Raw genomic sequence first — 14,381 nt, 5'->3', positions numbered from 1 at the left:
GTCCCACCCCCACCCCCCCCCAACACCCCTTCCCTTCCAAAGATTTACCTGCAGGGCGCTGCTCTCCATGCTGCCCAGCTGTGCTCCTGGCTGCGTGCATGCTGCAGCTGCATGTGTGCATGTGGTGTCTAGAGGCCCCAGCCAGAAGGCATAATTTATTTATTGATATGTTATTGGCTACAACAGCCAAAAAAAGCTGAAAGCTTATAACATTAATTTTCCTTTTATCAGTGTCGATCCGAAATGGCACTGATAGATAAGTGCACAGCCTGGTTCAGTCCCCCTGGTGCTGCCCCCAGCCCACAGCAGCAGCCTGCCTTTGCCCTGCACACAGATCTGGGGGGCATAAACACCCTACGACCTCCTGGGGTGCGCATAGCGGCAGGAGCAGCACCCTATTTCCCCTCCCGTGCCGCCAAGGCAAGCTGCTTGCAGCTCTGTCCCTGCCCCGCCCTTCCCTGGCCGTGCAGTGCCTGCCCCAGCCCCCCTCCCTCCCTCCTTTACTGTGGGGACCTCGATCTGCCCACCCCCACTCTTCCCATGCCCCTTCCCTCCCCTCCCCCACAACAGACTTACCAGCCAGATGCTGTTTTCCACGCTGATGAGCTGTACTCCTGCCCACCTGCATGCTGTGCGCGTGCATGGGGCATTTATTGGCAACATTATTGGCCACATCAGCCAAACAAAGCTGATTGCCAGTAATGTCAATTTGCCTTGTATCGGTGCCAATATGATATGGGACTGATGTATTGGTGCACCTCTAGTTTTCTTTAATATTTACTAATCTATACAGGAGCCTCTGGGAACCCCATAAAATTGGGCCCCTAATAAAGTCCATGGTCTGTTGTGACCTATTTATAAAACTTTTCTAAAAAGGTTACTTGAATATATTATCTCAAATAGTATATAATTAGAAGTTATAATCTGTATTCTATGATGATATCTTTGAGCTTTAACACATCTTACATTAAAACTATCTTTATATGGGCTTATTATTTTAAAAAGCATCTTAAAATTAAAAAAAGCTTAAATTTAAAAACTTGTTGATTTTTAATCCAGCCTGCGTAGTGGGTTCCATCAGTTCATCTAGTTTTTTCTCTGTAGCCCTACCTAGGGAGGTGACAATAATGAGTGCACTCTGTTTTCATGCAGCTGTGTGTTTGGAGGCATCTGTGCATGAGGAGAGGTTTGTTCTATGGCCTCAGAGCTGGGTGCCACGGAGGATGGCAGCTGCACAGAGCTGGCAAAGCCCCTCTATCTGCAATATCTGGAAAAAGCTCTACGACTGGATCAGTTTCTCCGACAGACATCTGCCATCTTCAACAGAAGCATATCCAGGTATCAAAATCTTTCCTATTTTAGATATAGGACACCTGGAAAATAAAGATTATATAATATTGTTTCTGAGTAACCCCACAGTAAAGGGTTAATTATCCAGTATGAGCTCTGCATTTTAAAGCGTTTTATATTGCAGTCTTTTCATCTTATATTGATTGGTAACTTGACACATTATAGTAGCCTAGAAAAATAGGAAGGAACTCAGGGAGTCATCTAGTCCAACCCCCAGCTCAAGGTAGGAGCATACCCATCTAAACCAGCCCAGATAAATATTTGTCTAACTTGCTCTGAAACTGCCTGCAAAAAAGGTTCCACAGCTTTTCTAAGTACCCTTTCCAGTGCATTGTTAGTCCAGATGCAAATTATCAAAGCCTTTCAAAACTTTTTCTATAGTTCAGTGGTTGATTCTGTTTGTTAGTTTTGTGAAAATTTGGCGGAATTTATTAAATATTAAGTTGAGTTTATGAGAAGTTAGCCTTTAACTATCTGTAGCATCACTGTACTGTGGCCAGATAAAGAATTATGTGGTAGGAAACAAATACAAGTATTAAGATACAAATCTGCAAGTATGAAGTTCCTTCCAGAAATGATGGATTTTCAAGTTTTTGACTGTTCTAGAATAGGGGTCACAGCACTGAAGCTAGGGTGAGCCATGACACATACACATTAAGACCTGGAGAAGAAATGTGCTCCAGACTTGGCAAAGGGTGAGGCCGATCCCTGCTTACCCTTCCCCCAATTTCCCAACACAGCATAGCTGCTGGGAGATGAGATCAGAAAAACTGTGCTCAGGCTTAGACTTCTCAAGGAAAAGTTCAGTGTATGATAAGCTAAATGAACACTCCACAAACTGATTCAGCTGGTGACTCAGAGTGATAGTGGAGTGAACTTTCACTTTTACCTTTGAGAGGATGGCAAACTTGGGACTATTACTGTACCTTAACCCTACCTAACCAAATTTGCCACTTTGTCCCGTGATATATTTGGAGGTATGTTGTGTATGATGTGATTATTGTCTTGTTTTATTGCTTCATTGGGTTTGTGGCTGAGAAACAATAGTGTTTACTGAGGCCCATAAATTCCCAGTAGAGCACTGGATGTGTTTTTCCTATATAGGACAGCAAGTGTATTGCAGAGGCGTTTGCAATGCTTGCCTTAATTGCAATTTCTATATAGAGTATCATATGTAAGTTATGAGAACTGATCTTCAGAGTTTTTAATTGTGTAGTGGCCATCCGTCAAGCCTGATTTTTCTACAACTTTCCTTTCCAAAATTATTCAAGCTAAATTGCATTACACCCTTCTTCCTATTTTCTTAAGATACTTCCATCTTTCAATCTGTGTTGCATTTCTTTTTTTATTGGATCATTTGTTAAGCTCTTTTAATAAGCTGATAATGCTGTCAAAATACAAAACAATTGCCAAATTCATGGAAAAAAAACTTAGCAATGGCTAAATAATTATTGCATACATATAGAAACCTTTGCAGTCCCTAATTCCCAATCCCCTGTATAAGTGTATAAATCCCTGGTATAAGAAAATTGGATATTGCAGTTGCAAATTGTCCCTGATTCTGTGTCTGTCTTTCTTGCTGTGATCATGTTTTATTACTCTTATTGCAGTGATGAAAGTGAGGATGGACTGGATGACAGTCCTTTACTGCCTCAGTCTGGGGGTCCCCTGATGCAAGTTAAGGAGGAACCCCCAAACTCGTTGCTTGGGGAATCTTCTGAAGCAGGGAATTCGGGGATGTTAAATGCACATTCCCTCAATGGGATATTGCAGCCAGGTAAGTTGTTCATCAGACAGAATTCCTGTTTGCTTGAGGTCCAGTGTGGTACCGTAGTATCCTTGATTGGGTTTGTGGAGTGCATTTTTATTATAAAATAATGACTGCTTTTTAAAACAAACGTTCTTTCTTCTTTCTCAGAGCCAAAGTCAGAAAAGGGGAGTCTGTATAACTTTTCCAAACTGAAGAAAAGCAGAAAGTGGCTGAAGGTAAGATTATTGAAAGGGAAGGGGAGCTGTGATCAAAAACTGCTGTAGCATACCCACTAGTAGGTCCCACCCAGAGTTGGGAAATCAAAGGAATTCTGTGATTTTACTCCCTGTTACACTTATGGAGTTCTGAATGCTTTTTAAAGAAACTTGAAGTTGTTAATAACCATTGATTAAAGTATGTTTCACCCAAATACTAGATTGTACCTACTAAATTGAAGTTGCATGTGGTTCACTCACGTTTTGCCCTCTGTATCTCTTAAGAGTCCACTTCATTTGACCTCATCTTTTCAAAACTTAAAATGTAATGAAAAGCTGTTGAAAGTATAGTTGCCTTAACGTTCCTGAGCATTGGGGCTTCCTGTCACTGCACCGGTGATACAGTGAAGACCTCAAGTATGTAGATTCAACCTCATGGGGAAGCCCTTAACCCAAGGAAATCTTTCCTTAGTGTTGAGACGTGTAGCAATTCTGTACCACCTTTCTTGGGTGTTAGAACAGGGCGTCTGGCTATGAAAATAGTGTGTGGCCAGGACTCCATTATGCTTCAACAGCCCCTGGTGCAAGAATAGCTTTGGGGAGCCATTAGCAGCTGTTTGAAGGCTTGTGTAATTTACGTCAGGGACCCAACTGGCACAGTATCAGCTCCATGGTAGGAGGAGTATAAAAATAGTTCAAAGCCATTTTTGTAACCCCTGCTTTTTAGGTGTACTGTGTGCTTGTTGGACCAGCCAAACTAGAACTATTTTTTCCAAGAGAGAACTTATGAAGATGTGATATTATCTTAATTGGTATATTCACCCCTCTTCATGGGCTAGATCAGGATGTGGCAGTGGGGTGAATGTCAGCAATGGTGGCTGTGGGGCTCAACAAAGCCATCTCCTCCCCTCCTTACCAACACATGTCACCCAACAGTCCTCCCTTTGTAAGATTTTGGTGGTGGGGCCTCTCCCTGCTTACTGTGCCCCCAAGTTCCGAGACCTTCAGAAGGTCCCACAGGCCAGGCAACACAGCTCTGCAGGCCATGCATTTGACATCCCCGGTATAGAACATGTATTTGGAAAGTGTACATATGTGTACAGTAATGTGTGAACATTTTGTATTTCTCTGAAAAGAGGAAGATACTTTGAATTCTTATTTGCTCTTATAGTGTCTTGGTCTCCTGGCCCCTGTCAGTCTTCTGCTTTGTATTAAATTGACTACTTATTAAAAAATTTTGAATACCCTGTTATTGAGAGGGAAGAAGAGCTTTAATTTGCACCAAAAAAAATCCCTCCAAAGCTCTAACAAAGCTGAACATTACACTGCACACAGTTCTTGTTCTGGGCAGAGGAAGAAAGAGAGACTGCACGTGACACATACTAGCCACATTGCACTACTGAAAGGTGTTCAGATATTGTCATGTGTGCAATAGAAGAACCTATGTAAAACAGAACTGTGGTCATCTTGGCCCTGGGATTTAGTTTCCTTTCTTTTCTAAAATAGTGATTAAACTGATGAGGCTGAAGGACTAAGAATGTTTTAGTTTAATGATGATTGTGCATTCAAAAATGTGAAGCAGGTTTGATACAGCATCCACACTACAGTAACTTGTAGTCATAACAAAGAAATGGACATTTGGAGACCATCTCAACATTGTGCCTATGGAAAGAAAAACACAGAATGATGGCTTTATGTCATTTTTACAACTTTATTCTGGAGCCAGCTCCACTGAAAATGAAGTTGTTTTAGGAGCCACCTTTATCTAGGCTTCAGACCACGAGTTCATCAAATTTGATGTTTTGCATCTGATACAGATATAAGTAAAGGCAACAGTGTTGAAACTGCTTTGGATGTTATATTCCATTTCATAGAAGAGAATAAAAACTACTTTCCTGCATGGAAATCCATTTTCAGTGGGTTCAGATAGGAAGCATTACCTAAGAACAAAGTATTGTTGTTGAGCCAATCCTGCATCTATTCTGCCTGAGTAAAGAAGTCAGCAAGTAGGGTCCATAAGTAGTTAAATTAGAGATCGTTACACTCTTGTCAGAGCATTCTCCTGAGTGATGACTCCAGCGACACGGATTCACCCAGCGATGAGGATGGAGAGGAAGAGGAATTTTCTCTTTCCAGGGAGGAGCTTCACAATATGCTTCGATTGCACAAATATAAGAAACTGCATCAAAGTAAATACAGCAAGGACAAAGAGGTAACTATCCCAGTGGCGAACCCCAATTTTGACTTGATTCTTTTTCCCCCCCTTTTTTTTTTAATAGGGTGCAATATTTGGATATTAATATGGTAGAATATTTATTCTTCAGCCTATTTGCAAAATTTGTTAAACTTTTGCAGGCTCGGAAAAGATCCTATTCAGCAATCCAAGACAACCTAATATATGGTCCAAACAAGTATAACTTAAATTAGGTCCAGATGAGTGGGCAAGGTGCTGGCCTGCTTTTTATGTTCCCTTATAGTAAGAATCCCCCAGTATTACATAAAAAGGTGTACTAGTAGCAGTACATTTCCCTTCCCCAGCCCATATCCTTCTCACTAGAGTGAGCTTACTGTTATAAAGATGAGAATTCATTCAATACAAGCAGTGGCCCCTTGCATCTAGTCTCTACAGGCTGCAGTTCCACTGTTATCAGTGGAGTAGCTGTAATTGTTTTGTAGAATCACATATAATCCAGTGACTTTACTTTGGGCAACTTGTCTTAACCAATATCAGTGCTAGAAATAGAGGAATACGTATTTTCCAAACTTTAGGGACAAGATTTTTATTTCTTTTGCAGTTTTATTTATTTTCATTATTTTTCCTGTTTCCTTCTATTTCAGTTGCAGCAATACCAATACTACAGCGCAGGGCTGCTGTCCACACATGATCCATACTACGAGCAACAGCGTCATCTCCTTGGGCCCAAGAAAAAGAAATTTAAAGAAGAGAAAAAATTAAAAGGTGAGGAATATACACTGCATTGCTAGCTAGTTTGTGTCTAAATTTGTTCCATACTGTATATCCGTGTAGCATGTTGGGGTCCCAGGGGTGGTTGTAATGCCTCCCTGGTGTCTCTGCAACCGTGCCCCGTTTTGCCCCTAGGGCACCTTTTCTTCTTTCCTGCCACGCCTGGATGTAACAATAATAATAATGGAGAAGCTACCCACAGGCCTTTGTGTGGCCCCCGTCCATCTGGACTCCCACTGGCCTTTACTGCTCCCAGGCCCTTTGCTGGACCTCTCTGGTCTCAGGCCCCCTGCTGGACCTTGCTGGTTGACCATGCCCTGCAGGGCACCTAAAGCCTTAAAAGCTAATTGCATGGTTCAATCCTTCCCTATACCACGCCCCAAGCCTCATGGATGTTACCGTAACATTGTCCGCTGGTTGGGGCCTTTGACCTCCTCAACCTCCACCTCTTTACTCTTGTTAGACCTTCTAGTCCTGGCCCACTGTATTGCACCTGGGTTTGAGGCACTAGCTCTGGTTTGGCCCTTTTGGGCACCTTGCCCCTGGCCCCTATGTGGCTCTGTGGCCTCAGTCTCTGCCCACTCCTGGCTCATTAGTCACTTGAGTCTTGAGCCTGCCCCTGGCTATATCATAACATAAAGCGGAAACAGTCCCCTGCCCCTTTAAGAAGGAAAACTTTCCCTCACCTAGCCTAGCCTCCCAGCCCTGGGCTATATCCTAGTGAGCTACCCTAGCCTCACCAGAGATCCGGATGCAAAACTTGGATCCAGATGTGGCACTGCAAGTCCCTTCAGGAACCCAGCTGCCTGGGAGCTCTTCACCCTGTGGCTGTCAGGGAGAGACTAGCCTGCTAGCCCACACCTCTGGCTTATATCCTTCCAGGGCCCTGCCCCCTTCCCATCAGCAGACTGCCTGGGTTGCCTGTAGGTGTCTGCTAATTGGCCCAATTGTCCTGTTATCCTAGCAGCCTGCAACTGCTGTGTCCTGCCTGGCCTGCTTTTGCCTTAAAGTAAAAGAAGGCCTCAAGCTCTCTGTTACAATCCACCTAACAAACATTATTCTTCAGCACTTTTTAATAGTAGTACAATAGGTAAAACCCCTTTTTATAAAAGAACATAAGATGCATATTATGGCTTACTTAGCTCCCAGGGAGAATTGGTATGAAAAACGTGATTGGAAAGTAAGAGTTTCTGGCTCCAACTTGTATGTTCAGACCTCCGTATTACACCTATCTACCTCATTCTATAGCAGTTGATTACTCTTTTAGTTGCTTCTTGACTCAGTAATGATTTTGAATCCATAGCTGTCATTGCATTCAGTTTTCTTGTAAATATAGTACATCTTTGAAAAGCTTAAGATGTTGCCAAGAACTTGGCATAGTCCTCCCTATGTGTGTAATTCTTCTGAGCAAGAAATTATGGGGAGTGGGACTGTAGTCTGAAAGCTAAGGGAAGTTTATAGGAAATTGCTATCTGTGAATTAAAATAGAACTATTTCTCTCACCTCTCAGCTGGAGTGTCTCAGATGCTTGCTTGCCAGGAAATACAAGTTTCCTTTTTTGAGTGAGCTGACAAACAGCTGAAAATCTGGGAGGAAACAGGAAAAGAAGTTTGTAGACTATCTGCAAAGCAGATTCTGACTAATGCAACTACTGGAAGTCTGAGATGTGTTGGAGGTTATTTTGGGCATCCTTCCTTCTCTGTTCTTCTGCACATTCTTCCAACTACGTGTGTTTTTCCCCCCAGGACCTTGTAACATACTTGGCTTTGCAGAATCTCAGAAGTGTATTTATTAATAATCTGATCCTAATTTTCTCTTAGTTTGTCTGAACAGCTAGTAACTGTATTGAATTTAAGATCTTTTTCAAATGACACTGCTTGATTTGAGACTTTTGCTACAGAATGCTGATCTTGTTCTTTTCAATATCTGTAAACAGATCTTCATTCAAGTGTAGGAAGTATTGCACTAGATCCCAAATATTTTAATTTAGCAGGTTCATTTATCTGTGGAGAGGATCTAATTGGTGCTGCTGAGCAGTAAGGGGGGTTTCTTTGGGGGTCACATGATGAAAATAGGGCCACTTATAAAGAATATGTAGTCGCAAATATGGTGGACATAGATCCAGTCCTTATGTTTGGTCCCATTTGTTTGAAGTGGCTAGTATGGCAGGGTTAGGCAGAATACATGAACTGACATGGAGGATCACAAATGCTAGGAAAAGAACCTCATCTTGTCACCTTTTTTGCCATGCAGCCAAATTGAAAAAGGTTAAGAAAAAGAGGAGACGGGAAGAAGAACTCTCCTCAGAGGAATCACCACGACGCCACCATCACCAGACCAAAGTTTTTGCCAAGTTTTCGCATGATGCACCTCCACCAGGGTCCAAGAAAAAACACTTGACTATTGAACAGCTCAGTGCTCGCCGGCGGAAAGTCTGGCTTAGCATTGTTAAAAAGGAACTGCCAAAGGTGAGTTTGGCCAGTTGAATTGACTTGGAGGATGCTAGAGTCGAGATAAAATAGAGGATTGTGTTATCAAGAAGTCAGCATGATAGAATTAGTAGACCCAGCCCTCTTTCCTGCCTATGCAGGGGGTCGGACTCGATGATCTATTGAGGTCACTTCCGACCCTAACATCTATGAATCTATGAATTAATTGACCAGATACCTCTCTGTTATTCCATAATCCATCAGGTGGGATTGGTAAACTTGCAGCTTTTCCTTTTGCTTTTTTTTAATATATTAAAAGCTTATTAGATTTTAGTTTATTTTTAAGTGAAAGGAATATAACTGCACTGAAAGAAGGGAAAAGCTGACTCTGGGAAAAGAAAGGGAGGAATAGCAGAAGTGCAAAAACAGAGGAGAAATCTAGGAGTTGTTTCAAAGACAAAGGACATAAGTGAGGCTTTTCTCTGAATTGCCATTGTTCAGCAGTAAAATAAAATGAAGCATCATTTCAAATAACAATTTTGCCTTCACAATGAAGAAAATTATTTATCATAGAATCATAGAAAATGAGGGTTGGAAGGGACCTCAGGAGGTCATCTAGTCCACCCCCTGCTCCAAGCAGGACCATCCCCAACTGTATTATCCCAGTATTGTCAAGCCTGATCTTAAAAACCTCCAAGGATGGAAATTGCTCTCAGGGTAGACTGTCCCAGTACTTTACCACCCTCCTACTGAGAATTTTTCCTAATATCTTACCTTAACTTCCTTTGCTTTAGTTTGAGCCCATTGCCCCTTGTCCTGTCATCTGGCACCACTGAGAATAGTCTAGCTCCTCCATCCTCTTTGGAGAACCACCTTTCTCAGGTAGTTGAAGGTTGCTGTTAAATCCCCCACCTTGGTCTTCTCTTTTCAGAGAGCAGAATATTTTTAAAAGTTTAATTTAAAAAAAATCCTTCAACAGTTGCAATGCATGAGTATGTCCTTAGTAGCCAGTAGGAAGACCATTCTTTTGCTTCAGAGAAAAGCAGTATTCCATTTAGTTAATTATACAAAGCCATATAATATTAGGGCTGTTGGGCACACATGTATTCAAAGCTAGTTAGGTAGCTTCTAAAATGTTACTAAGCCAGACTGCTTATATGGTCATGTAAAATGTTGTCTCCTTGCAGGCATACAAACAGAAAGCTTCAGCACGCAACCTCTTCTTGACTAACAGCAGGAAGGTAAGAGGGGTTCAGCCTTATAGTGTTTGCTTATTATACATTGTGTAAGAAACATACTTTCTATGTTGCTTTCATCTCAGTGCAGTAGACCTTTACTGATAAGGTAGCATTTATGGAAATACATAAGTTTTTGTCATTATAAATTTTCTTTCACTCTAGGTCTTTAATTTGTCCCTGTGTAAGTAGCTATGTGACTAGTAACTGGTGGTAGTCTCAAATCCAGCTCCTAGGGCCTTTTTTGAAGCTAGCAAAAGTAAATGGGTATCCCCTAATTCAGGAGTGTCAAACCCATTTGGCTGGAGTGCAGGGCTGATCTGTGGGCTGGATCAGGCCTGCAGGCCAGCCCCATGTGCTGGATTCAGCCCCCAGCACTGATCTGGCATGGGTGCCACATGCAGTGTATGCCCTGACCTTGATTATGTGTGCTGCTTGCACCATGTGCGTGGGGTGTGACTTCGCATGGGGCCAGTTTGGTACATGTGCTATGCATGGCACCTGTGCTGGACTGGCCCTTTGTCCTGGATCTGGCATGCAGGGCTGGTCTGATTTGGACCAACTCCAAACTAATGTATAAGGCTGGTTTAGTGCAGGCACCACATGTAGCATGCACTCCATACCAGCCCTGGGTCCTGCATATAGCCCATGCCAACTCTAGCTTTGTGGGGCATGTGGCACATGAAGCTGGACTCAGGCATGTCCTGCATATGGCACCTGCACCGTACCAGCCATGCTCACCAAGATCCAGCATCGGTTTGTGGGCCTGATCTGGACCAGCCCAGGATCCAGCTTGCAGGGCCGGTCAGGTATGGGCACTGCATGCAGCACATACTCCAGACTGGCCCCAGGCTGTGTGCAGCCTGTGCTAAATGGGCTCAACGCACAGGGCCAAGGCCAGCACATGCGGCGTGTGGGGCCAGTCAATGATCCGTAAGCAACTCTACGAGCCAGATGATATGGCTCCATGTGTTGGGTCTGGCCCATGGACTGTATCTTTTGCACCCCTGCTCTAACCCCTGAATTGAGTAAGATTTTGTGAGCAGGTTGTCCAGGTCACCAAAAATTATTAGTCTTTTTGCGAGAGGCAAGGATTTTTCAGGGTGGTTTCTTTTATTGGACCAGCTGCACAGTTGGAATAAAGTTAGACAAGCTTTCGAATGCCAGACATTCTTCATCAGGTCACTTGGGCTGGTATGTGTGCTGCTTGCAGTGCATGCTCTGGCTCCTTCCCTGCATACCACATGCACGTGAAGCTGGTTCAGTGTGTGCCATGTATGGTACCCATGCTGAACTGGCTTTGTTCACTGGATCCAGCATGCAGGGCTGGTCTTCAGACCCTATTTGGACCAGCCCTGGATCCAGCATTACCTCACGAAGAATGATGCATTCAGAAGCTTGTCTAATTTTATTCCAACCATGCAGCTGGTCCAATAAAAGTTATTGCCCACAAAAATCCTTGCCTTGCATAATTCCTGAACCATCATGGCTACAACATTGCTCTAACACTACCATAGCATTCTTTTTGGCTGTCTCAGAAAAGCAGTTTCAAGTTAGACACCAAGAATAAAAATGGTATTGTCTCCAAATAGAGTTTGGGAGGACAGTAGGAGGAAAGCTGGTATAGCCACTGTCAGTTTTGTAACCTTTAAGAAACTCTGCATTCTTCTGGTCTGTCAGTGTGCCATGTTTAATGAGCAATAGATGCACCCTAGAAAACAAAATCATGCATTTCTTTTGCAAGATCTGGCTGTTAGAAAATGTTGCCTTTTGTCAGTGGTTATTTTAAACCTGTTTTTTTCTTCTGTTTCTCAACTCTGTAATGCCATGTCAGTTGGCCCATCAGTGCATGAGAGAGGTGCGTCGAGCTGCCATACAAGCCCAGAAGAACTGTAAGGAAACTCTACCGCGGGCACGTCGCCTCACCAAGGAAATGCTGCTTTACTGGAAGAAGTATGAGAAAGTAGAAAAAGAACACCGCAAACGGGCTGAGAAAGAAGCTCTGGAGCAGCGCAAGCTGGATGAAGAGATGAGAGAGGTAGGATCCAAACTACAGGCAGCTGATAGGTAATCAGGTAGGAGTCAGGACTGAACTGAAGAGATGTAGGAATGACTCCAAAAGTTCAAAGCAAGTGTTTTTTGGTTTTGTTTTTTATATATTTTATTGGACCAGCTGTGTAGCTGAGATGTTAGACAAACTGTTGGACACAAAGGGCACCTACACACATGCCTAATGACTGCTCCGACTCATGCTAATTAGATGTTAATTGAGTCTTTTGGATCATACTGCTTAGCATGCTTCAGCAGCCTCAGTGTCTTGTGTATTCAGCGTCTCTATGCTTCAAAATAGTAGCAGGAGCTCTTTAACTAAAGCTCTTTGAGCAAGCTTTAGTTAAAGCACCCCCACCACCATTTTGAAGCATCGGATGCTGAGTTCACAAGATGCTGCAGGCACTTTAATTAAAGCAGCTCTTGGCAGCTGCTTCAATTAAAGCGCAGCCCCCTCACCACAGAGCACATGTAAAGACACCCGAAGTGCCCTTCTTCAGGTCATTCTTTGTGCCCAAAACCATGTCCAGTATCTCTCCCAACTGTGCAGTTGGTGCAGTAAAAGATCTCACAAAAGACCCTTGCCTCTTGGGGCGTTTATACACGTATCTTTGTCTGCTCCAACATGTTGGAGCCGACTCGATTAATCGTCACTGTCAATTAATTGACTCTGCGGAGCATGCAAGCTGATGCTCCTGGTGCTGAATTGCATATATTTGTATAAAAAGCAAAATGCGCATCAGCACACAGAAAATGGTGGCAGTGTGCTTTTGAACTAAAACACCTTTGTGTTTTAGTTCAAATGTGCACTGCCACCATTTTCTCAGCACTGACACGCATTTCACCATTTATACAGATGCATGCACTGCAGTGCTGGGCACTTTTAAAAAGTGCCTGGTGCTGTGGCGCACACATGTGCAAATGCCCTTACATTTTTTGGGCCATCACAGTTACAGCAACACTCCAACCCTACCTTAAGTTTGAATTTTTTTAAATTGACCAAACTTTCATTTTCTTTTCAGCAGTTTTCAAGAGATTTTCCTTGTGCTTTACTGTGTTATGATTTGCTAGAATCTTCTTATGAGTGGCTAGCTATAACCAGAATCTTTGAACTGCAGGGATTATAGGTTACAGATGATAATATTTAAAGTGTGTGTGACAAGTGCAGATAGTGTGCCTGGTTTGCACATTGCTCAATGTTGCATATTTCTAGTGTACAGTCTTTTGTGATAGTCTGTACTTTTGACCCCTCATCAAGTTCAGAAATGAAGCTGTGTCTAAATCAAGATTTTTGCATAAATTGACTTTAAAATGTATATAATTGACAATATCTCTGTGATCCATTTATGTTGATCATAATGCAGAATCTACAAAGCACTCAAATCATTCTCTCGGAACTCAGTGCCAGCTCTGGGTTGGATTCAGGCAAAGCTAGTTATCTCTCAGGAGGTTTTTTAGGACTTTGTATTCTTCACCTCTACAGGTAATAAGGAAACTTGCAGCATGGAGGTTCAGTGGCCTACCTAGGGCCACAAAATCATTACCAGCTGGGATTAGGACTTCGGAACACCTTGTTTCAGTATTGTGCTCATATCATTAGTCACTTCTGTATCTATTATGTATTCCTCACTCATGCCTCTTAAGCATTTTACGAAAACTTTCTTCTGGTTCAGATTAATGCACAGAATTTCCATAGCACCCTTTCACCTGGATCTAAAAAAAATGGAATTTATACAACAAAATCATATTGAACACTGGCTGTTGCATCTCATTCTTAACTTGTCATCCTGATGCTGTTTTACTTAAAGATGGATTTTGTGTGTTATCACTATCATTATTCACTCTGCCAGAAAAGAGAATAATGAGGGTTCATGTATACTGCTAACTTAACATGCCGGGCAGTGCCATGCTGAAAAGCACAGCATTGCTCTGCATGCAGTGCCTCCAAACCAGAAATAGTTTAGCCATGTTTGCACAGCAGTGTATCTGAGACCGTCAGCTCAGCCTTTCAACAGGGTATATTTGTTCACCTATAGCATCACAGTAAAGTAAATTAGCAACCATTAATTGTGTTGCCATACCTTTAATATAGGTATTTGGGCTTGCATTTTTGTGTTTTACTTTTTTTTTTTAATATTAAACCTTATCTCTCTCTCTTGTTCCTGTGAATTCTCTTTTCAGGCTAAGAGGCAGCAGCGAAAACTTAACTTCCTGATCACACAGACTGAACTATATGCACATTTCATGAGTCGCAAACGAGATATTGGACACGATGGCATACAGGAGGAAATTCTGCGCAAGTTGGAAGATAGCTCAACCCAAAGGCAGATTGATATTGGCGGTGGAGTAGTGGTCAACATCACCCAAGAAGATTATGGTAATACTAGT

The 14,381-nt window shown here is 42.6% G+C and overlaps 1 protein-coding gene across 9 annotated transcripts in view; it reads left to right on the top strand.

Moving 5' to 3' along the window:
* Positions 1-14,381, top strand: part of INO80 (INO80 complex subunit) — a 121,482-nt gene that overhangs the window by 17,743 nt on the left and 89,358 nt on the right. For 3 of the 9 annotated variants that reach the window (XM_025205286.1, XM_025205285.1, XM_025205284.1), the window contains exons 2-10: positions 1,153-1,338; positions 2,961-3,127; positions 3,269-3,336; positions 5,369-5,527; positions 6,154-6,274; positions 8,534-8,748; positions 9,897-9,950; positions 11,779-11,982; positions 14,175-14,370. In XM_025205286.1, coding sequence (XP_025061071.1) covers positions 1,196-1,338; positions 2,961-3,127; positions 3,269-3,336; positions 5,369-5,527; positions 6,154-6,274; positions 8,534-8,748; positions 9,897-9,950; positions 11,779-11,982; positions 14,175-14,370 — 1,327 coding nt within the window. In that variant the 5' untranslated portion in view covers positions 1,153-1,195. Of the gene's footprint in view, positions 1-59; positions 1,339-2,960; positions 3,128-3,268; positions 3,337-5,368; positions 5,528-6,153; positions 6,275-8,533; positions 8,749-9,896; positions 9,951-11,778; positions 11,983-14,174; positions 14,371-14,381 lie in introns of those variants that run through there. The other 6 variants (XM_025205289.1, XM_025205287.1, XR_003094289.1 and 3 more) reach the window with 5 other exon arrangements.

Source organism: Alligator sinensis, unplaced genomic scaffold (genome assembly GCF_000455745.1).
Source record: "Alligator sinensis unplaced genomic scaffold, ASM45574v1 scaffold108_1, whole genome shotgun sequence".
NCBI lineage: Eukaryota > Metazoa > Chordata > Crocodylia > Alligatoridae > Alligator > Alligator sinensis.
This window is presented reverse-complemented; position numbering and strand designations above follow the sequence as displayed.